The sequence below is a fragment of the Protopterus annectens genome, chromosome 6.part1 (genome assembly GCF_019279795.1).
Source record: "Protopterus annectens isolate FY-2018-M chromosome 6.part1, PAN1.0, whole genome shotgun sequence".
Classification (NCBI taxonomy): Eukaryota; Metazoa; Chordata; order Ceratodontiformes; family Protopteridae; genus Protopterus; species Protopterus annectens.
In genome coordinates this window covers 71,414,284-71,438,715 of record NC_056738.1, presented here as the reverse complement: position 1 = coordinate 71,438,715, position 24,432 = coordinate 71,414,284, and the positions used below count along the sequence as shown (strand labels likewise).

Here is a 24,432-nt window from a genome sequence, read left to right as displayed (position 1 = left end):
ACAAATGGAAAAATTAAATGTGTCAAGGTTAGAGGTAGATGATGCTCAACTGCTAACAGTTAAGATAGGAGGAGATGAGTTAAAAGTGGTGATGTATAACCAAAGTACAGAAACGTCCCCAGGAACAGATGGTATTTCTTGTGAAAGTTTGGAAGCTAGGAGAGGAAAAAATTACAAAAATCTGGAAGATTTTGTTTAATACATTTCAAAAGGAGGAGAAGCCCCAACATCCTGGAAGAAAGTGGTGGTGGGTGAAATACCACTGTTGTTGTTGGGTCTTGATACAGAGAAAGCATTTGACAGAGTAAGCTGAGATTTTATGAGCAGGGCAGTGGAAACATTTGGTTTCTCTGATAAAATTATAAGGTGGATTAGGAGAACATATGAGAGATCTGAGATGAAAATTTAAGTGGAGTGGTTCCCCTCTGATAAGTTTTGTTTGAACAGGGCAACAAGGCAGGGTGTCCTCTTTCCCCTTTGTTATTTGTGATGTCCTAATAATCTCATGTTGCAGTATTCATAACTGTAGGTAGGTTGCGGCCTGCAGCACCGGACATCTGGACAGTATACCAAAGTCTTAGGAGCAGGGGTAAGTACTGCGTTGCTTGTCAGAGCCATAAACCGATGGCTGTAAAGGTGACATCTGCACATACCCCTATGGATCTCCAATCGCCAGCTCTGGGAATCAATTTGTTCTTTGTTTTGGCCATCTGATACAGATAAGTACCCCTTTGGGTTTTTTGTTTCCATATTCTTGCTTTTCAAATGTACATGTCAGCTAGGAAAGGGAAGTGTGCTTGTGGAAGACAAATGTATTTAGAATCACTGGCAAAGAAAATAAGAGGCTCAGAAATTCAAGGATACAGTTGGTATGGTAGTCGAGGAAAGCTGGCTTTATTTTGCAGATGATGATATTTTATACCCGATAAAACCAGAAAAGGACACTTCTGTGTTGTGGAACATTTGGAAACCGTTTCATGTCTATTCGGATACAAATTTAATGAAGATAAAACAAAATCAATAGTTGTAAACTATGTAGCCACACACAAATTAGTTCCAATAGCTGTAAACTATATACCTGATTTGAAGGGGTATTTCAAAGCTACACAGTTAAGGCTCATACATGGCTCAAACAGAAAGCTGTAATTCATAGTGGAAAGGGAAGATGACAAAATGGGGGGAAGCTCAAGAAACAAGGAGAGACTTTGATTTTGGATATATATCTCTTAAGGAGAGTAACAGTAACCATATAGAATATTATATTTGTAGAGCAGCAGAAAGTATTCTAAAAACTAAGCCAACACAGGAATGGAGAAAGGAGATTCTGTTGATAGGATGTGGTCTGTGTTCACACATCAAAAAAAAAAATTACAGCCACCGGCTAATAATCAAACATTAAACAGCGAAAGTTTAACATACTTAACACTGAAAAATAATTCTTCCAATAACCATAGTTGTCCAACAAAGAGGAAGTACAGTGATGCATAAGGTTAGCGAAGGAAACCATTTTTTAAATTTAGCACATCAGGACCCGAAAAGCAACAATTAAGTACAATGCTGTAAATCCCTTTGCGTTGTCAATACCAACACAAACGCAGCTTATTCAAAAGCTTTTATTAGATCTCCAAATTAAAACCAAGCACTTTCTCCCAGTCACTACCGGGCTTTCTCAAGGTAAAACAATTTGGTAACTCATGCCATTTCATTTATACTCTAGACAAGGTCACATGTCTCAGTTAATTAATGCCTATTGATATTTTAAAGTAAAATACAAAGAAATGTAAAAATATAAAATTGTAAAAATGCAAAAATGTAAAGTTTTATATAAAGTTTTGTATAAAACAATCTTATATCCAAACAATAAAGCGGCACTATTGTGTTAGTTGACCATATTCTCAGGACAAGTAAACATACCCCCAATAAAACCCCAAACTTCCTCCTGTTTTTCTTTTATGCGTTTACTTTTAAAGCCTTGTCATTAAGGTCCTAGTACAACCCAAGCAGAACCCTGTAAGACAAATAATTTCCTCCTTTACAGTCTAGCTTGTTTCATTTTTAAAACACTATTAATGTTGATGTTCTCATTCATAACGGGAAACGTACTAGCATCCAATTTAAGTTGCCAAAGTAGTTCACGGTATTCTAGTTTTGTTTCCCAGTTGCCACCTCTAATTTCAGGGGCAACTTGCTCAAGAACAATAAATCCTAAACGCATATTTTCACATGTCAACAGATGTTTGTAAAAAGCATTGCTTTCCTTGTGGTTACTGATGTCGTTCAGGTGTTCATACACCCTTCTTCTTAAAACCCGCTCTGTTTTTCCAACATAAAACCCTTTACATTCTTCACAAAACCCTAGATAAACCACACCTTTCATCCCACAATTATAATGTTTTTGGGGTCTGTAATAAAATTTCCTAGAAGGCAAATATAAAGTCCCCCCATTTAACATGGCATAACATTGTCTACAGTTCCCACAAGGAAAAGTTCCCAGTTTCTTCTTGGTGTTATCATATTTAATGTCTTGTTTAGCCTCCAGTAATTCTTTAAGGGTTTTGTTCCTCTTTCTAATAAAATGAGGGCAAGGTGTGGTATAAGGCTTTGTGTCATCATGTGAAGTGAGTACAGGCCAGTACCTTTGAATAACCAAATTAACTGCATAAGTGTAAATAAAACTTTTTCTAAGGTTAGAACTGTCTTTTGTTGTTTTTGGATGAACCATGCTCGAAGCAGTTCCTAACAAGGATGGGTATAATCTATCCCTCCCCTTACTAACTTCTTGGCTCATTTTATTTATAAGGTATGTTGGGTAACCCTTTTCAAGAAAAAAGCCTTTTAAAATCTCAATCTCTTCACAAAAGGCCTCCAAAGTACTAGACATCCTTGATCCCCTTATTAGCTGCCCTTTTACTATGCCTTTCTTTTGGCTGTAAGGGTGATTACTTTGAAAGTGCAGAAATGAGTTTGAGTAAGTAGTCTTCCTGAATATTTTTGATTGAAAACAATGATTGGTATTGTCTTTGTATAGGGTGACGTCTAGGTAATGTAGCTGATTCCTGTCAATGTCATGGGTAAATCTCAAGAAGGTTGTTGAGTTATTAATATAGGACAAAAACTCTAAAAGATCCTGTTCACTACCTTTCCATAAAATACATACATCATCCAAAAACCTCCTGTAGTACAAAATCTCTTGACACCAACTACTTGCAAACACATATTCCTTTTCCCAGTGGTACAGGACAATATTGGCACATAGAGAGGCACAGGGTGAGCCCATTGCTACCCCTTTTCTCTGCCTATAAAATTGGTTCTGTCTATAAAATTCTCCATTAAAATGAATAAAATTGTCAAGAACCATTTCCATGAGTTCCAACAAAAGATTAGTAACTTTTGGACTGAAACCTGCTTCTTTTGACAAAGTGGCACCAAACCATTCCAGGCCCAACTGGTGTGGAATGCTCGGAAAAAGTTCCACCACGTCCACTGTAACCATTAGGATGTTTTCATCAAATGTTTTTTGATCAATTCCTTTTAAAAATTCCCAGGAGTCTTTACAAATATGGGAAATCCTGGAAACAAAATTTAAGGAATAATCGATAAACTTAGCTAGTGGTTCAGTTATACTTCCAGCCCCAGCCACAATAGGTCTAAATCTTAGTGGGTCCAAGGTTTTATGGGTTTTGGGAATACCAAAGATCTGTGCTATTTTTGGCTTAGCAACAAATAAATAGTTGTATAGTTGCTCGTTGATTGCTTTTTGTAACAAAAAGTCTTGGATTTGGTAGTTAATCTTAGCAAAAGCTATATTGATTTCATTTTTAGAAATAAGTTCGTATTGCTGTACATCTTGGAGCATGGTATGCATACTGGATTCATAGTCAACCGTGTACATAATTACAGCTCCCCCCCTTATCTGGTTTCATTGATGTCCTTCATGGATGCATCTGCAGTCATAACAAATGGGTTGTCCAAAAACAAAAAGAAAAGACGACATTCGCAGTCCGCTGGTTTCGAAACCAACGTTAAGCAACAAGCGCGAAGTGTCTCTCGCTCGCCGAACGAGAAAACGGGTCAATCTTCCCATGACTACTACTGAGGTTACTGCTACCTCAGTTGAATCGGCCTCAGAAATTTTACCTACAACTGTGGTTCCTAGTGACTTATCAGACACCATCCCTTCCTCCTGCAGCCATGTCTATTAAGGCCTTTACCAGGGCTAAAGCAGCCATGACTCAGACATTACAGACCAGCCAGAGGCTCCTTTTCTACTTATGAAGATTCCGATGCTGAAGAATCCATTCCAGCTGCCTCTCCACCAGAGGAATTTTCCTTTATGAGAGAACAATTCCAATGGCAGGGACAAGATTTCTCAGATTCAATGATGCATTTAATGATGTTTGCACTCCTGATTCTTTACCTCCAGCCCCTGCCAAACCAGATAGATTCTCTGTTACTCTCTCAGCTAGAGCTATATGATCCAATACCAAGAGTTTATGCTTGATCAGTTAACTAAAAAACTGTCCTCTGATGAATCCTTAGATAAGAAATATGTACTAGAAATGGTGAATAACATCCAGCAGGTTAGTAACCATTCCTTAAAATGTGGCTATGATGCACTGGAGGCTTCATTTAGATCAGCCATGACTGGCACAGTGATAAGAAGGCATGCATGGATGAAAGAGGATAAGGCCAGTCTATTTGGTACACCTGCCCAGCAAGTAATGAAGAAAATGGAAGAAAAGGCAAAATCTGTACAAACAGTTAAAGATTTAGAGGCAGAAATCAATCCAGAGGAGGTTCCCAAGGAAATAACCGAGGCACAGACACAACCACTGCCACTGCAACAGGACAATCACAGCAAATAGCAGCACCTTTGACAAATGGATTTTGCAAACCATAGACCAAGGCTACCAAATCAAAACAGAAGCTCTACAACAGATAGCGAAATTAGCAAAGATGAGAGCTGTGGAAAGAGTACCAATAACAGAACAGGAGACTCTTCCTAGTACCAAGAAACATCATTGTCCCAAAATTCAAAATGCTGACCCTACAGGCAGAAGATACCTCAGATTTCTTGCAGGATCAGAGCATTATCAATTCTCAGCATTGCACAAAATGCCTGGCATCAGTAATTGCTCACTGCAGACGGCTGATACCATCCCAAACAAGAACATTCTTGGGCTGAATTGGACACAGTAAAACAAATGGCATTCCTAACTACAGAAAACAAAAGAACTCGCAGGCCTTGGGCTTCATGACATCATGCATAATCTTGGTCCCATAACCACCATAATTTTTTTTTTCTTCCTCCACCTAGTTTTGGCTATGGTATTCTACCCATTTGTTATGACTGGCCTTTATAGAAGAGACCAGCAGAGATGACGCCGGTGGAAGTGCGCAACATCAAGCCGCCGACAGACTTGGGGAAACCGCCGATCAAGGTTCTGATACCTTCTTTCTTAAAAAGTTCAATCAGGGTTAGTTCGTCTTTTGTAAGGTTCGATGCGGGTCTGGTGAAATTTCCTTGCCCTATACATCTAATGTCCCTTTCTACTAAGGTTTCAAATACTTTTAAGGAGGGGTGTGTAGGGGGGTTGAACGTGCTTTTCCTGGATAACTCCTTGGTTGAATGTTCCTGACCTTTAAAAAGTATGTTCAAATTCATTTGCCTGACAAAAAGCTTCAAATCAATTAAAAGGTTTGTGAGTTGAAAAGGTTTTGCAGGAACAAAGTGGAAACCTTTTGAAAATAATTCAAAGTGGTTATTTGTTATTTCACAGTCTGTGAAATTGAAAATAGTAAAGTTATTCTTTCTATGTACAATTAGTTTTTCGTTTGTAACAAAAGGAGATTCATACATATTAAAAATAATGTCTAATCCTGCGGATAATTCCAGTTGTTCTGCTGGAAATTCCGCCCCTTCTCGGGGGTTGCTGAAAATCCTGCACAGACTGTTTCCTATTTCTTTCTGCTATCCTTTCACTTCTCCTTAATGTGTCAACAGTCACAGGCCCATAGCTATCAAATCTATTCCTTTCACCCCCGTTTAAAACAACCCCTTCGTTGCTGTTACTTTTCCATGATTTGGAAACAGGTAGTGGGAAGGCCCTCCCTTCTTTGTATTCATTTAAATCACGCTCCAATTTCCTCATTTTCCGGTTCAAAACCCTCATACAGTGTTGGTCAACCTCAGTAAAAGTTTTGTCATAATCCCTTCTAAAACTAATAAATTTATTGTCATTAAGTAACCTCTCATTTAAATCATTCAAATGCTTTAACAATCTGTCAGCTCTATTTTCATATTCAGTTACCATACATTTAAGCATTTCAATGCCAGCCCTATTAAAAATAGTACAAAGTTGATCATAAAACACAGTGCCTGTCTGCACATTATTTGGAAATTTGAAAAAACGCAAGCCTTTAGGCACCCTTTGTACATTAATACACTATTTTAAATAGTCAATTTCAATTTGATTGTTCTTAAAATAAAGTCTTTCTTTAAAATCACCAAAATCACCTTCCGCATTTTGAATAAACTCATGATTCACAGTACCTGGTTGGAACGAGAATTGGTGCCTAGTCCATGCGCTAAAGTCAAAGTTCTGCCTCTGCTCATTACTGCTTGAGTTAGGTACAACTTTAGGTTTAGTCTGTACTGCACAAACAAAAAATGGCCAGCAAAAGCAGACACGGATGTTGAAACAAATAAGAAATCCTTTATTTCCAAAAATACTCAGACCGGTTTCGGCAAGAATTGCCTTCTTCAGTGTAGGACAAACATCTGTACTGCACCATCGTTGTTCTTTGAAGTGTTGGCAAGACTGCTACCCTTTCCTTTGTTTGAACACTCGGGACTTCTAGTGTGCACAGGTGAAGAACAGCATCTTCCAATGGAATCAACCATTTGTTGCCGATTCCCAGGTAAGCCAGAGGATGAAACCATGTTACGCTCACTTAGGGAGTTAGTGAGCTGTGTAAGCAACAAGAGAATACAAAGAAATGTAAAAATATAAAATTGTAAAAATGCAAAAATGTAAAGTTTTATAATAAGCTTTTGAATAATCTGCTTTTGTGTTGGTATTGGCCACGCAAAGGGATTTACAGCATTGTACTTAATTGTTGCTTTTCGGGTCCTGTTGTGCTGACTTTATTCTTTTGGCTTGAGCTACATTCATTTCTGACTTTACCATTTTTTTAAATTTGCCTTAATCCACAATGTAGTGTGATCTTGGAGTTGGTATGTATAGTTAGGGGGTTGTGGAGGTCACAGCCCCCTACCTTGGTTGGTTACATTCGTGATGTTGATCAACTATGGCCATTTGATGGATTATTTTTTGCTGTTAAGCTTTTTCGGTACGTTAAACTTTTGCTGTTTAATGTTCAATTATTAGCTGTTTGCTGTAATTTTTTTTTCTGTGTGAGAACATAGACCCGATAGGATGACTGCTATTAGGGAAACAGACAATAGGCAGTAGGGGGCTGGAATTTATTGGAGAAAGCTGGCAAAGGAACCAAGGTATTGGGAACAAATAATTTGAGAGGGAAAGGTAGTAGAATGGGAAGAAGCCAAAATTTTATTTGGACTGCAGACTAGAGATAGGGGAACCAATCAAAGATTGGTATCGGAGTGTAAGCAAAGTGAAACAAATAAGGGGATCCTAAGCGAAAGACTAGCACTGGTGGAGTTTTTAGAAGAATCTAGAACAGAAGCTGCTGTTAAAGGGATAATTGGTAGAGCATATAAAATGTTGCATGATGACTAGAAGAATCAATTAGAGGAGGTTAGAAAGGATTGGAAGGAGAGATTGGATAAGCAATTCGCAAAAAAACAATGGGGGATATATGTATGTATGTCCCCCAAGTATGCATCAAAGTCTAGAAGATTTAGAATCTTTGCTTGGAAATGTTTGTATAGGTATTTTTATACCCCCAAGTAGACTCAAAATAATTTTTCCTCTGGTAGATAGTAAATGTTGGAGGTGTGATGTGAAAGGAAGAGGTAATCGGGAACATATTTTTGGGGAGTGTATTGAGTTGGTAGACTTTAAAAATTCTTTGCAGACTACTCTATTAGAAATACTGGATGAGCAAATTGGTATAACTAAGGAAATGTTTTTTTTTTACCTATGATATAGAATCTGAATTGACTAAACCTAGTAAGGCCTTGCTGAGCCTAATTGTGATGACTGCCAAAAAAAAACAGTTGCTAGAAACTGAAAATCAAAGTCTAAACTAACTAGAAGTAGTGAATATAGTAAAAGAAATAAAACATTTGGAAATGGGCTCTTTAAAAAGGGTAGGAGCAAATTACATGGAAAAATGGGAATTGAGGTAAAAATGCATGCAGAATAATGTTTTGGAGGAGGAATGCGGCTTAAAAGAAGGTAGGATTTGAATGAGCTGTGTAATGTTGGACTGACAATGATTGGATAGATTATAAGTGATGTATAATGTTTGCAACTAAAATACGTCAATGTAATTTGTTTTCATTCACATGAATGTATTAGTGCCTGTATTATAAGTAATAATTTAACAAATATCTTTCTTGTTCAAAAAAAAAAAAAAAACAGAAAGGCAGGATCACAGAAAACATGTTCTCTTTGTCTTTTGACCTTATGAAGACAATGTGCTCTTTTGGAACAAGTTGCCTTGGCTGTAAAATAGTCATATCAGCCTGGTAGCACCCATTAATCCTTTTAAGCATGTAACAATTTAGGCAAAAATACAGAACACATTCGGTACATGCAGAATTGTGCTCAGGAAGAGTGAAATTTAAGGAAAGCAGGCATTGCGCAATTTATGCAATGCTGGAGAGAATGAAAATGGTTAAAATGTATACTGTGTAAAAATAAAGGAAGTGGTCATTTTTCTTTTCTGTTGCTTTATATGTATCTAGATCACTTAAAAACGTCCTGCTTAATAAAGATGTTTAAAAAGAATACAAAACATGATGATAGATGCGGGAACAGTAGTACTGCAGAGATCAAGCTGTGATGGAATCATATTTTCAGTTTTTATAAGTATTTATTCTTTAACTGAAGCATACAGATGCCCTCAAGACAAGGATTAGGATCAGATGGTGAGGTGAATCTCACTTTCTTCCAAGCTTGTCTGTGCGAACTCTGTTGGAAACCTGAAATCTCTTTTTCTGCTTTATGTGTTCATTGTGTACAAAGACAGATGGATGAACAGTTCATGAAGATGCGGTCAGGGATGTTGTAGTTGCATGTAAAACTCAGTGAGGTAACATCCAGCATTCCCATATTTATAATAGAGAAATCACTCAAGCTAGTGGATTATGTACATGTTTATGAAATCTGTAGAAAAAGTGGAAGATAACTTACACATGCAGATTCTGCAGTACTGAATTAGAAACCATTGCACATCTTTTTGCTGGATGCAACATACTCATGGTTGAGGGTCTCTTTACTGAAAGGCACAACAATATGGCAAGCATACTTTAATATACTACCAGTACATATGATTCTGAATGAACTGCAGAAGGAGGCAGTTCTGGGTACACTGGTGGGCTGAGAAGATCTAGGGAAACATTGAAGACTGAGGCAATACAAGTTTCATGAACTCTAACCATATCCTGACTCTGGAATGGTGTCCAGTTTTCTGCTAGTATTAGAAACTCAAAACATTTGGAGAAATTAAAAAAAAAGAGAAGACAGACTGTTAAGAAACAAGATCTGCAGGCATACAGTTTTTTGTTATTGTCGTCTGTGCGGTAGTCTACCTGTGATATAATAAAGGAAGACATTGTATAAACTTCATTGGCTTAGTAACCCTAGCAAGTACTACAAACGGATTCTTTAAATATGACTTGTGATAAATTATTGCTGGCAGCAAGGAAATAAGTAAGTATATGTCCCCAGCTGGTTTGTAAAACCATAAGAAGTGAGCATGAATTTGGTGACGAGAATAATGCCAAAAACAGCCACTAAAGCCTGTAAAATGTTATTTCCTTGTAGTCTGCAACCAAGTTGTGATGGATAGAGCATACATTTTTAGTGGTCTTTAACAGCACTTTAATGGATTCACAAGAAGACTCGTATCTGTTTGGATAAGAAGACACAGGAGTACATGCATGTCCAAGTACTAAGATTATATCCATTCACTTGTCACAATTTCCTCTGTAGGCAATGTATGCCATATGCATTTTCAACCTGTATATCTTGATGGATTCCTTTTAAGTATGGAATCGTGGCTGATAACTTTTTGGAAACTTGGTGAGCCACAACACTGTCACTCCATTATTTAATGTTGTTACTGTCATTAATCATTTTTGATTTTGGACTCGTTTTGGCATTGTCTCACCAACACCTTGCATTCTAGGTTTAGTGAGCTTGTGTCAAGCATGGAGTCATTGAGTCTTCCCCTAATCAGCATCTCTGTAGGGTTAAGACTTGTACCACCTTTATGTAGGACATGTTTTTGGTCTACTGTGTCCTGAAACACATGAAATTGGCAAGCACTTGGATATGTTGGGAGAAAAATATTTTCTAGCTTTCGAGTACTGGAGAATGCTTAAGATGCTGCTGTTAGAACATCATAACTTGACGCAAATTGAAGAATTGATTTTTTTGTTTTTCTACATTATTGTCTTTCTTCTGTTCTGCTAAAAAAGAAGTAGAAAATGTATCCTTTTTTATGTAATTTATTTTTATTAAGATTTTTGCTTTCTTTAAAAGAAAAATTTAAAGTCATAAACAGTGGAAATGTATCCTCTTCATTGCTCGTAAGTATTATCTGTCTTGCAGAATCTCATTCCTATTGCATGATTTTGCCACAGTCTATGCAAAATGTACTGGTGTTTATTTTCATAGATTCTCTTATGTGGTTTAACTGAGGAAAATTTCATGGTGTCATGTCAAATGAAAGAAACTGCTCCTACCAGTGACATAAACACCTGTCGCCAGTGCTAAGATGATCAGAGAGTGCTGACTTTGAGGGAACATTGGCAAAATTCTTGGCTAGGCTTATAAGGGCCTCCGGGCCAATAGTCTAGTATCATCCTATGAACCTATAATGAAGGCCAATAGAAATTAAACAAAAATGCGTTTACTGACTTTTTTTTTTTTAAATAATCTTTCAGTAATGCATTTACATGTGCTTTTACTCCACAGAATGTGTGTAATGCACAGGTTGATGAACATCCAGTTTTTGAGTTTAGTTTCTTTCAGAATTATTTTAAGCTTCGTACCTCAGTGGTATTTGTGTGTTTTTTGCTAACACGCCAGACTCGAGCCATTCCTTGCCAAAAGTATCCCATTACATGCCCTATTTATAGCTCTTTGCAAAATGGTAGGGCTGTATTAAAACTACATTGCGCTGCTACATCCTACTGTTTATCCAAGCAGCAGGCATGATTTAAGCTTGTTTTCAAAAGTTATTTTTTTCAGTTATATTTTTGTTGGCACTTATAAGCCCAGGCCTTAATTTACTTCAAGTAAATTAGTAAATAAAGTCATCCTCATTAGTGTAGGTGTCAACCTTTGCTGGAGTGGCATGTGTTTGACTTATCACTGGAGAACACTGGAAAGGTTGTTACTTTAAGTGGCCAGTGGTCACCTCTTTCCCCTTGTAGGGGGAAGGGTTTGAGAATTCTTAACCACGCAGGTGACCCCTGCTGGAGGACAAGGGCTAACTTTTGTCCTGTAGATGGAAAGTATTTTCTCCCCATGGCATGAATCATATTCTTTTATGCAATTAAAACAAAGAGTAAAAAGGTCACACAGACAAACCAATTAGTAAAACCTACAAGGAAAAACCTGTCCAAGCTAGATTTTTCACTGTGTTATGCCTTAAACCTCCTGGAATAGAAGCCCATGGGATATATGCAAATGATCCCTTAACATCGAAAAGTCATGGACATCTTGAAGCCATATAGCTGAAACACTCGATGTCCTTAAGCATATATCCAATGGCCTCTGTTACAGGAGGTTTAAGGTATCACACAGTGAAAATTCTTTTATGCAGTTAGATGCATGGAGGCAATTTACTGAAGTTGTATGATTTTTAAGAAGAGTAACCAGATCTGTAGTGGGAATTTGGCAGTATGTAAACTTTTTTACTGAAGTGAAATTACAGGCATGCCAGTTATTATTACAGTTGTATGTAACACCTGAATAACATGCACATGTAATAAAGACAATGTCTTCAAATGGGTTGCTACAGTCAGAAATGAGTACTGTAATGTTGCTTTTGATAAGAAAATTGGTTGATGACCTGTAAAATGAAAAAATATTTTTGGTAACTAATTTTTACTTTTTTCTTGAAGCCTGCATGCTGTTTACCATTCACAATTCCTTTGACGATATTGAAAATAAGCTTGTGGCTGATCTTGGGTGTGGATGTGGAGTTCTTAGCATTGGAACTGCAATGCTCAATGCAGGGTAAGTGGTTTTGTATGTTTTAATTTTATGTCTGTCATTTAGGGTAGACTTACTCCAGTGTAGGTCCTTATTTTGAGTAGGGTCAGTTTTTTTTTTTAATCACCTAATATGTCAAAGTGATATGCATGTGTGTGTTTGCATGATATTTAAATGTATGTTTTGCATTATTTAATTTATGTATTTGATGCAAATGTGTTACTGCATGTATCCATATACATAGACACAGTACACTAAAATTTACTAAATGCTCTACGTAGTAACAATCAAAGAAAGGTGTTTCTGATTCTTTGAGTTTGGTCCTCTTCGCTGTCAGCTGAATTTTTAACATTTTCTCTTTAGTTAGTGAATGATGTTTGGCTCTTGAAGCATACTGCTCTCCATTAGAATAAGGGATCATACATGTCTAAATTGAGCAAGATTCCTAGACTTTTTGGTGCACTGAGCAAGTCTTGTACTCCTAAACAAAAGACACTGAAGTTTGCTCATAGTTCATGAAATATGACCCTGTAGATATTTATTATATTCAAATGAGGTTGGGGTCAACCTGATAAAAACTGTACTGGGCATGGTTCACAAATTCTTCAGTGCTGCATTACTGCCAGCAATGCTTCTAAATTTTAACAATATCCATTTTTGTACCAGTGGCAGTAGATCAGTACTTTTGTGCGTCATATCCCAGCCACAGTTGTCCTAGGTTACAAGTAAAATTACAGATGTTCTTCGTGTTTCACTGTTGCAGTCATTACATTTGGGTAATCTGCTTGCAGGTTGCCCTCAGTTGGCCTGAATAACAAAGTCTTGGGTCCTGTGTCAGTTGCTGTCTCCTCTTCCATGACGTCAGGGGTATAAAACATGCAGCAGATGCCATTTTATTCAGTCTTTCTTGCCGCGCGGTGCCCAAAGCAGAAGCAGTTTGCAAGTGCCGGTCGGCTGACTTCTGAAATTTTCACATTCGAGTTTCAGAACCAAAGTCTTCAATTAAAGCTAAGTACCCCGTTGGGGAAACTTTTTCTTACCAATGTCAGCAAAAGTTAATAATTTCATTACTTGTGGGAAGCAAATACCTCATAAGGATTTTCATTTGTACTGTATTCCTTGCTTAGGCCCAGATCATAACGTGCCTTGCTGTCGGTTTTGTGCTAGATTTAACCAACGCACTATTAAGCATCAGTATATTTTTGCTTCAAAATATTTTGGATCCAGATTTAATTACCCTGAAATGTCATCGGATAGCAATCTGACTACCGGAGTTCATAAAAAACGCAAAAAAAAAGACAGAGACAGACCTTCGAGGTCCAAAACCGATGACGAAGCTTCTCCTAAGCCAGTCGCCGGTACTCGGTGAGGCGCTTTCACAGCCCCTGATACCCGCTAATTTTGAGTCGCAGGCCTCTGCCGAGACCCACGCGGAGTCCGGTATGCTGCGAGATTCCCAGAGTATTGAACCCGCAGATATCTCTCCCTTGGATGGGTCCAGAGCCGCTGAGCAGGTACCGGCTTCTGAGGGTGATGTTCTTCATGTTTCACTGTCGGCCTGAATTCCAAAGTCTTTGGTCCTGCGTTGGTTGCTGTCTTCTCTTCCATGATGTCAGGTCGTCAGGGGTGTAAAACATGCAGCGGACGCCATTTTCTTTAGTCTTTCTTGCCGCGCGGTGCCCGAAGCAGAAGCATTTCACAAGTGCCAGTCGGCCGACTACTGAAATATTCGAGTTTGAGTTTCAGAACCGAAGTCTTCACTAAAGCTAAATACCCTGTTGGGGAAATTTTTTTCTTGTTTTTTACCGATGTCAGAAATCCACAAGTTTTCAGCATGATAACAGAGAAATGGGGGAACCCAGACATCTATTTGCCTCTCCTCAAAATTATCAATTGAAAAGATTCTGCACAAGGACTTACTACAGACAAGCATGAAAAGTGGACGCCCTATCCTTCAGTTGGAAAAACCTATCAGTTTACGCCTTTCCTCCTCTGCCTCTTCTGCCCAAGGTCCTCCTAAAAGTCAGACAAGAGAAGCCAAAGATAATATTAATTGCCCCGTACTGGCCCCGCCAATACTGGTACACAATCCTAAGGAACTTGTCTCAGTACCCAGCTTGAACCTTGCCTCAAAGACCACAACTACTGTCCCAGCAAAACAAGCATATCCTGCACAATCAACCACAGACTCTGAACCTGGCAGCATGGCTATTCATGTAATCATACAAACGACACCTCTCAGTAAAGCTGTGATGGATGTCATTTTGGAAGCCAGAAGGCCTAGTACTAGAAAATCTTATGCTGACAAATGGAAGAGATTCTGTGCGTAGAATCAAGCACAAGGAAGTGATACAGCAGAACCACATATTCCTCAGATATTACAATACTTAACTGAGATGCTTGACAAAGGCCTATCTTTCTCATCAATCAAAATCCATGCCTTTGCCATTTCGGCTCATTACAATACAGAGCCACCAATCTTTTCTCATCCCTTACTAAAGCAGTATCTTAGAGGAGCCAAAAATTTAAGGCCTCCTAGAAGATCACCATTACCTGCATGGGACCTCAATTATGTGTTGGAAAAGCTCACCCTGCCTCCATTTGAACCAGCTGCTACCGCGGATATAAAGTCTTATCATGGAAGACAGCTCTGCTACTAGCAATTACTTCAGCAAGAAAGCTCTGCTACTAGCAATTACTTCAGCAAGAAGAGTTTCAGAGCTACAGGCCCTCATGGCTGTAGAGCCTTTTATCATATTTTACCCAGTACAAATCCTACCTTTATGCCTAGGGTGGTTTCCAGTGTGGCTCTTAACCAAACAATTCATCTGCCAACGTTTTAACCAAATCTACAGAACAAAGGGGACAGAATTCTGCATTCCTTGGACGTCTACAGACAGCCAAGATTCTACTTCAGTGGGACTAAAGCTCTAAGAAAAACTGAGCAATTAATAGTGTCATATGCTGTAGGATCAGAAGGAAAGGCTATTTCAAAGCAGACAGTTTCAAAGTGGATAAGCCACTGCATCCGTTTCTTCTACTTATACCATGGTAAACCTGTGCTCAAGGGCACTGGGTCTCATTCCACCAGAGCTGCAGCTACTTCAGCAGCCTTTCTCAGAGGAGTACCAACCAAAGGCATTCTAGAGGCTGCTACTTGGAGTTCTGTTCACACCTTTACAAAGCATTACCATTTGCCTCTCTTCTCTAAGTCCAGGGCAGGCTTTGTCACTGCAGTGCTGCAGGGCCTTATGGCTACACCAAATGCTGTTTAGCTCCAGCCTCCCAACCATAGCTTTGGGATTCTACCCAAATGTAATGACTGCAACAGTGAAACACGAAGAACATAGTACAGTTGTGTATACTTACCATAAATGTAGATGTTGGAGTGTACTCACTGTTGCAGTCCAGGTTACCCTCCCGCCGTCCCACTGTCATTCTAAAGTTTATCTCTCCTTCTCTATCTTCTGCAACCTATGTGGTGTATTTTCTTGTAGATGAAGGTAAAGTTTATATTGATGTGTGTGTGTGTGTGTGTGTGTGTGTGTGTGTGTGTGTGTGTGTGTGTGTGTGTGTGTGTGTGTGTGTGTATATATATAATATTGCTACCTTTTTGGGGGCACCTGACATCGAGGGCAAGAAAAACTAAAGAAAATGGTGTCGGCTGCATGTTTTATACCCCTGATGACCTGACGTCATGGAACAGAAGACAGCAACCGACGCAGGACCCAAGACTTTGGAATTCAGGCCGACTGAGGGCAGCCTGCCAGCAGATTACCCAAATGTAATGACTGCAACAGTGAATACACTCTAACATCTACATTTATGGTAAGTGTACACAACTGTACTTTATCAGGCCTCAACATTTTTATATAAAACCGACGCCAGCTTCAGAAACAAAATCAAAAATGACTTCTAAGTCTAAAAAAACGACGCATGAGCCACGTGCTCAGGCCCCAATGCCTAAAAAACAGATGATCAAAATGGCTGAGGACTTAATTACCTTGATCAGGGGTTCCCAACCCCCCTCCCTCCTGCTAAGAGGCCTAGGCATGAATGTGAATCTTCAGGTCAGGTTTCTATTTCTTCTGATTCCTCTTCTGAACAGAATCCTATGAGGATTCGGATGCAGAAGAATCCATCCCACCTGCATCTCCTCCTGAGGATTATTCTTTTGGAGAAACCTTGCATACTTTAAGGGAACATTTTCATTTGGAGAGTCAGGATTTCTCTGAATCAAAAAAGAGGCTTGGGGATTTCCTTCTTCTTCCTCAGCATAGGCCTTTGGCTATACCTTCTGTATTAGATATTGTTGATGATGTGTATTTGGAATCAAGCATGGCTCCTGATTCCCTACCTCCGGCTCCTAGCAAGCCAGACAGATATTACAGGGTTCCTGACTCCCACAAATTCCTCTTCAAAAATCCTGCTGCTGATCTTGAAACTATCTCACAGGGTCCCAAAGGTGTAACGGCCTCTACAGCCAAAAATCCTACCCCCTCTGATAGAGATTCCAGGGCGCTGGATAGATGGGGAAAGAAGGTTTATACGTCTGCAGCCTTGGCAATTGGGGCCTTAAACTGCCAGTTTCATATGCTTAGATATCTACAGCATGTTATGGGCCTATTGAAACAGAAAATTATGTTGATTTCTGATTGTGTGGAAAATAAAGAATTACAGGAATTATTGCATTCAGCAGAACAGGTTGGAAAGCATACTTTGCAATGTGGTTTTGATTCCCTGGAGGCCTCTTGCAGGGCCGCAGTTACTGGATTTGTGATTAGAAGGCATGCCTGGCTCAAGGAGCAAAATCTGCCTGATCATGTTAAAGCTAAATTGTTATATGCCCCTTTACAGCATGATACTCTGTTTGGTAATAAGGCAGAAGAGGTTTTAAAGAAAATGGAAGACAAAACTAAATCTATGCAAACTGCAAAAGAGTTCTTACAAGTGCAGCCTCCCAGATTCAGTAGGAACTGGCCTACTAAAAATTGGTCCTTTCCTGTGTCCAGCAGAGCCTCTCAAGGCAAATCCAGGAGCTCAAAAGGCTCTAGGTACCAATCCCAGGGTTCTTACAGGTCAAAGCAATGGGGTGTCTCCACCTCCAAATCTGGAGGAAACAAAGCACAACCCTAGAGTAAGCAGTCTCAATGACTTCCCTCTACCATCACCAAGCACTTATCTTTTGGCAGCCCCCTTGGGGGAAAATTAGCACTTCATGCTCAAAATTGGCAGTTAATTACCCAGGACAAGTGGGTATTAAACATAGTATCCCAGGGATACAGATTTCATTTCCTTACTTTGCCAATTCCAAACAGTTGGCCAGATCTGCCACAAAATAAATGGGCAGAGGCTCAGATACAAGTTACATCCCTCATGGATATGGGGGCTATTCAACCAGTACCAGAACAGGAAAAAGGACAAGGTTTTTATTCAAGGCTGTTCCTGGTACTCATAAAAGACCATGCCTGGCGTCCAATACTGGACATATCAATTTTGAACACGTTCCTGGACATTCCAAAATTCAAAATGCTAACTTTACAACAGCTACTGCCTATGTTGGGCAAGAACGCTTTGTTAGTGACTCTAGACTTAAAAGAGGCATACCTGCATATCCCAATAAGGGAATTGTGCAGAAGATACCTTCGCTTCAAGGCAGGTTTTATGCATTACCAATTCTCTGCACTGCCCTTTGGCTTATCTACTGCGCCCAGGGTCTTTACAAAGTGCCTGGCACCAGTAATTGCATTTTGTAGACAAAGAAGCATACACATTTATCCTTACTTGGACGACTGTCTCATTCAAGCAGAAAACAAGGACATTCTTCTTCAACATCTGGCATTTGTAAAAAGGCTTCTAACATGCCTAGGGTACACAATAAACGTAAAGAAATCATAACTGGTACCCTCTCAAAAATTACATTCCTGGGTGCAAGCTTGAATACATCTGCCCAGACGGCTTACCTTATGCCAGACAAACAAAGGCAACTGACTATATACTTCAAACAGATGGCAACAAAAACCCATTTATCTGCAAGACAAATTCTGCAGGCTTTGGGGTTCATGGCATCCTGCATTCTACTAATTCCATATGCAAGACTGCATATGAGGAAACTTCAATGGTATCTAAAAAGTTTATGGAGTCAACATTGTCACAGTCTGGAAACAATGATTTCTCTCATTCCCTGCCTACAACAGGAGTTTCTTTGGTGGGAAGAGACATGCCACCAAAACAAGGGACTGTCATTCACTCTACCCCCTGCCACCCAAACCCCAACTACAGACGCATCGGACTATGCTTGGGGGGCCCACCTGGCGGGAAGATGCATTCAGGGCATATGGAGCCAAAAACAAATGCATCTGCATATCAGCCAGAAAGAGATGCTAGCTGTTCAGAATGCCCTGACAGCCTTCAAGGACTTACTTCATCCAGGACAACTACTGATAAAGACGGGCAACACCATGGTTATGTGGTACATAAACAAGCAGGAGGGTACACATTCCTACCCCCTTTGCAGACTAGCCATGGAATCGTGGAACACAGCCTTGACTTACCAAGTACATCTTCAAGCTGAATTCCTGCCAGGAAAACAAAGTACTCCGGCAGACGACCTAAGCAGAAATCTTATGGACCCGCACGAGTGGAAACTAGATCCACAAGTCTTCAGCATGGTAACACAGAAATGGGGGAGCCCAGACATAGATCTATTTGCCTCCTCCCAAAATTATCAACTGGACAAATTCTGCACAAGGACTTATCACAGACCAGCATGGAAAGTGGATGCCCTGTCCTTCAGTTGGAAAAACCTCTCAGTCTACGCCTTTCCCCCTCTGCCTCTTCTCTCCAAGGTCTTACTAAAGGTCAGACAGGAAAAAACAAAAAATCTGAAGTAGTCACTTCATTTGCTCTGCAACCTGTGGGTATCGGATCCGACAGCTTACCAAGCTCCAAGATCCAAGCTCCTAGCTCCTCCCCCTACCCGTAATCCCCTGCTACCAACCACATTACCTCAGATCATTTTTTGCCGCGGCTGAAGAAGCTTTACTTTTGAAGAGCTCCTGGCTGGGTGAGATCGTTTTCGACCTTTTTTCACCAAAAACTTTCAAAATCATGTGTGTGTGGTAGTGAAACCTCTACCCCTTTGTTAGTGTTAGGTTTTTTTAATTTTTTACTGGTACAGTATTTAGTTTTCTTGTCACTCCCCCTCCCTCCTTAGCGTTTGTGTGTGTGTGTGTGTGTGTGTGTGTGTGTGTGTGTGTGTGTGTGTGTGTGTGTGTGTGCGCTTCAACATGGCGGAAGGGCCTAAGGCCATTTTTTCCAAGTGTACTGAGTGTGGCCACAAGCTTTCCCCAGCTGATGGCCACACTCAAGTGCATTTTGTGCCTGGGGGCAGCCCATCTCTCAGAGGCCTGTCAAATCTGTGCGGCCTTTAACCCCCGGGCACTTCGGTGTAGGAAGAACAAGCTGATCCTGGCGGGAAAGCTCCCCCAGGAGTCATCTTCTTCTTCCTCTCCTGTTCGGGCTCTGGCTGCCTCAGCGGCCTCGGTGCCCTCTGTTCCCTCAGCTCTACCCGGGACTCAACCTCCCACTTCGGGTTTGAGCTCTGGGGAAACTAGTGCCTCCTCCCACTTCGGGTTTGAGCTCTGGGGAAACTAGTGCCTCCTCATCTAAGGAGAAGAGGCACAAGGATAGGGAGGGACATAGATCCCATAAAAGGCGGGCCGAGTCTCACCCCTCGGCTCCGCCAGCTAAAATAACTAAATCTCCTTCGGGGGTCTCTGGATCCTTCTCCTCTCAGCTCCATTCGCCTAGCTTCTCGCCGGAGGAGGAAGATGGGTCTCCCTCGAGGTCGTCGAGGCGGCCTTCCCGGCCCGCCTCGACTACCTCTTCCAGGTCAACAAAACGCATCTCCGAAGCGGATATGGATCGGATGATGCGTCGGTTCTTACAGACCCAAATGCAGATGGGGTTGCTCTTGCCTCCCCCCCCTCTGGGGGGGAGCGCGGCCCCCATGTTTGCCCTGATCACTCCTTCTCCGACTCGTTTTCCGATCTCGGAGTCATCGGATCCGTGCCCATTCAGACCCAGGGAATTGTCAGCGCCGATAACGCTGGTCTCTTCACCGACTATGCCCTTGAGCTTGTTGGATCCGAGCTCTCGGGGCCGAGGGCTGAGCATCGGATCCGAGGGAGTTGTTGTATCTTCGGAGCTGTTGGCTTCGGAGCGCACCTCTCTCTCGGCGCCGACTGCTTCGGCTCCAACCCCGATCCCTTCCTCGGAGCCGAGGAGATTGCTCTCAGAGACTGGCGAGGGTGAATCTCCTTCGGCTTTTGAGGTAGTGGAGAGGGTACTGTCGAGATCCTCCAGATCCCTGGTTCAGGCTGTGGATCCACCCATACCCCCACTGTATGAGGGTCCGTCTTCCATCATCCGACCATCGGGACAGCCTGCCCAAGCCCCCCAGCTAGTTCCTGTTGAGGAACAACAACCCGTGGATGAGCCCTCTTCGGATAGCCCCACTGAGGAGGTTCCTCGGAAACGTTGGTGTAAAAGGAGGCACCTGGACTCCCCCGAGTCCGTTACCACTGACACTGACTTAGATGATAGGGAGGGTTCCCCAAGGTCACCCCCTGAAGATGTCTCCTTTGGAGACATCATGGAAATGTTGCGTATTAGAGGGGGGTGGTCTGCCCAAAAACCTTCCCTTGATGAATCCGTGTTCCTGGAGGCGTTTGAGGCAGGCCCATCTACTTCTTGGGTGTCCCCTCCGGCCGACCCCCTGGTGGACTTAATTACCACCAGGGCGTGGAAGGAGCCTGACACCGTGGAGCCAATACCTAGGCGTCCCGACAGAATACTGAGCCCCCCCACAGATAGGCAATCGTGGGCCAAAGGATCCCCTGTTGATGCCATGTTGGTGGCAGCGACCACCAAGAAAGAACTCGCTCAGGAGAGTTCTCTGGTCCACCCGCCAGATAAAGAATCTCGAGCGTTGGCCCGGATTGGGAAGCGGATGTTTGCTTCAGCGACCTTTTCTATAAGGGCGCTGAACTATATGGCACATACCATCAGGCTACAGCGAGACTTGATCAAGGAATATGCTGCAGCCCCAACAGAGTCCATGTCGGTCGGAGACAGGAATGTGTTTACGACACGAATGGCCACTCTGAAATCCATCTCCAATACGTCTATGCGGCTACTCTCTCATGCTTCGGAGGGAGCCGCTAGAGCCAGTGGAGCAGGGGTCGTCTTACTATGTCACGCCTGGCTCCATCTTTGCGACTTCGTGGATCCCTTCAAGGCGTCCTTTGCGAATGCCCCCTTTGACGGTTCTGCTCTTTTCGGCAAGACCATTCGTGATACACTGGTCCAAAGCGAAAAGGACGGGAAGACGCCATCTGCCGTCGGAGTCCGCTTCTCTAGCCCCCAAAGATCCTTCTCCAGGAATCAGAGGGGACAAAAGAAGCTGTGGTTCTGCAAGTCTCAGCAATTCCATCCAGCTGCGGACCACTCGTCCTCTAGAGGCAGAGGAGGACAAGGTGGACGCCGGCCCAGAGGCAGAGGGGGGCCGTGTAATTTCGGGTCTAGAGAACCTTTCTCTGACAGACCCGCGCAACAGCCCTGAGGGCTTGCCCGACTGTCCCTCTCTGGAGGCAGTCGGGGGACAGTTAACGGAGCACCTGTCAAACTGGGAGTCCCTTACAACGGATCGATAGGTGCTCCGTATCATTTCCAGAGGTTACTTCATTCCTTTCCTAAATCTTCCCCCCAAAACCAGACACCTCCCCGATGTACCACCCGATCAGAGGGAGGCTGCGGCTTTAGAGATTTTAAAGCTTCTAAGAAAAAGAGCCATCCAGCCCGTCCCCCGAGATCAGTCTGGATTGGGTTATTACTCAAGGTTCTTTTTGGTGCCAAAGAAAACGGGGGACCTTAGACCCATCTTAGACCTTTCCGCTCTGAACCTGTTTATACCCAAGGAAAAGTTCCGGATGGTCACTCTTCAATCTATCCTCCCCCTTCTGTGGGAGAACGACTGGATGTACTCCATAGACCTCAAGGATGCGTACTACCACATTTTAATGGACAGACGATCCTGGAGGTTTCTCCGCTTCCGGCTCGGAGCCAGTCATTATCAATTCAGGGTTCTTCCATTCGGCCTCACTTCAGCCCCCAGAGTGTTCACCAAAGTCATGGCGGTGGTTGCTGCCCACCTGAGACTTCAGGGCATTCAGGTCTTCCCGTACCTAGACGACTGGCTCCTTACCGCGACCAACAGGCATCAGCTCTCAGTAGCGAGAGATTACGCACTGACTCTAGCCCACAACTTGGGCATTTCAGTAAACCTGCAGAAGTCCTGCCTGTGCCCCACTCAAGCCCTGGAATTCATAGGGGCCAGGTTGGATACTCGAATCTCTCGAGCTACCCTAACATCAGTCAGACTGAACAGCTTGTCTTATCAGGTGTTAGCCCTTCTCCGGAATCCTTCTCCTCCAGCGGAGTTAGTCCTGAGGGCACTAGGGTCTATATGGCAGCCGCGATCGGTCTTTCCCTCCATGCCCACCTGCGAATGCGAATATTGCAATGGACCCTTCAAGTCCAATGGTCCCTCTTACTCCACCCGTTAAACACGCCCATACCACTGAGCAGAGTTTGCAGGGACTCCCTTCTTTGGTGGTTGCATGCGTGGGAACTCGGAGAAGGGAGGCCCTTTGTGATCCCCCCAGTCGAAGCCACGTTGACCACGGACGCTTCTCGCCTCGGGTGGGCGGGACATTGTTCAGGCAGATCCGTTCAAGGCACGTGGACTCCCCTAGAGACCGCATTGCATATCAATGTCATAGAGATGAGGGCGGTGCTTTTGGCGTTGCAAGCCTTCCACGACCTTCTTCCCCTGGGGACTATTGCGATCCAGACAGACCACATGTCTGTAGTCTGGTACATAAACAAACAGGGAGGAACCAGATCCTACCCCCTGTGTCGAGAGGCCATGAGAGTTTGGGAATGGGCGATCTCCACCAACCGCTTTTTGGTAGCAATGCACATCCCGGGATGATCCAACATATTAGCGGACAAGCTAAGTTGGGTGCTCCTCACTCCGTACGAGTGGTCTCTGAATCCATCTGTTGCGAAACAGATCTTCCACAAATGGGGTCAGCCTTGCTGCGATCTTTTTGCTTCTCCTTTAAACACAAAATGCAGCGAGTACTTCACAATAATTCCCCCCAGAGGGGAAACCCCCAGAGACGCTCTGGTCTATGCTTGGCCTCCCGGGCTCCTTTATGCTTATCCTCCCCTTCCTCTCATTATGAAGTTCATTCAGAAATCCTTTCGGTTGGGGAGCAGAGTTATCATCATAGCCCCATTCTGGCCTCGGCAGATCTGGTTCCCCTTTCTGCGGTCTCACAGTGTGGCTCCTCCGTGGATTCTGGATCCCAGTCCAGAACTGATTTCTCATCCCGTGGATTGCCCAATGCCCAACCTGGTCAGCCTCAAGCTTGCGGCTTGGCTGATCCAGTTCCATTAATGGCTAGGACTCCCGGTATCTCATCTCCCATTAAGGCCATTCTGGTTGCGGCTCATAAGCCATCTACCAGAAAACTTTACAACAGTAAGTGGAAACGTTTTTCCATTTGGGCCGAAGATAAGGGCTTGGACCCATTTACTGTCCCTATCCCGACCATCCTAGACTTCCTCTCATTAATCTTTCATCAGGGAGCAAGCGCTTCTACGGTTAAGGTACAATTGGCGGCTATCTCCCATTTTCATGTGGGTGATGGCATAGGTTCCTTAGCAGCTACAAAGTTTTGCAAAACCTTCTTACGAGGCATCTTCCTTTTAAATCCACCAATAAAGTCTGTGGTTCCCCCATGGGACCTCACTCTAGTCTTACAAGCCTTAACAAGTCCACCTTTCGAACCTGCGGCCTCAATTCCATTGAAGTTCTTGTCATGGAAAACAGCCTTCTTAGTGGCTATTACTTCGGCCAAAAGGGTTTCAGAATTACAAGCCTTGTGTATGAAGCCTCCTTACCTTATCTTTCACAAAGATAGAG

The 24,432-nt window shown here is 42.4% G+C and overlaps 1 protein-coding gene across 4 annotated transcripts in view; it reads left to right on the top strand.

The window, feature by feature from the left end:
- The window catches only part of METTL5 (methyltransferase 5, N6-adenosine), a 472,701-nt gene that overhangs the window by 43,856 nt on the left and 404,413 nt on the right, over window positions 1–24,432 (top strand). For all 4 annotated transcript variants that reach the window (XM_044075506.1, XM_044075507.1, XM_044075504.1 and 1 more), the window contains one exon: window positions 12,287–12,401. In XM_044075506.1, coding sequence (XP_043931441.1) covers window positions 12,287–12,401 — 115 coding nt within the window. The remainder of the gene's footprint in view (window positions 1–12,286; window positions 12,402–24,432) is intronic.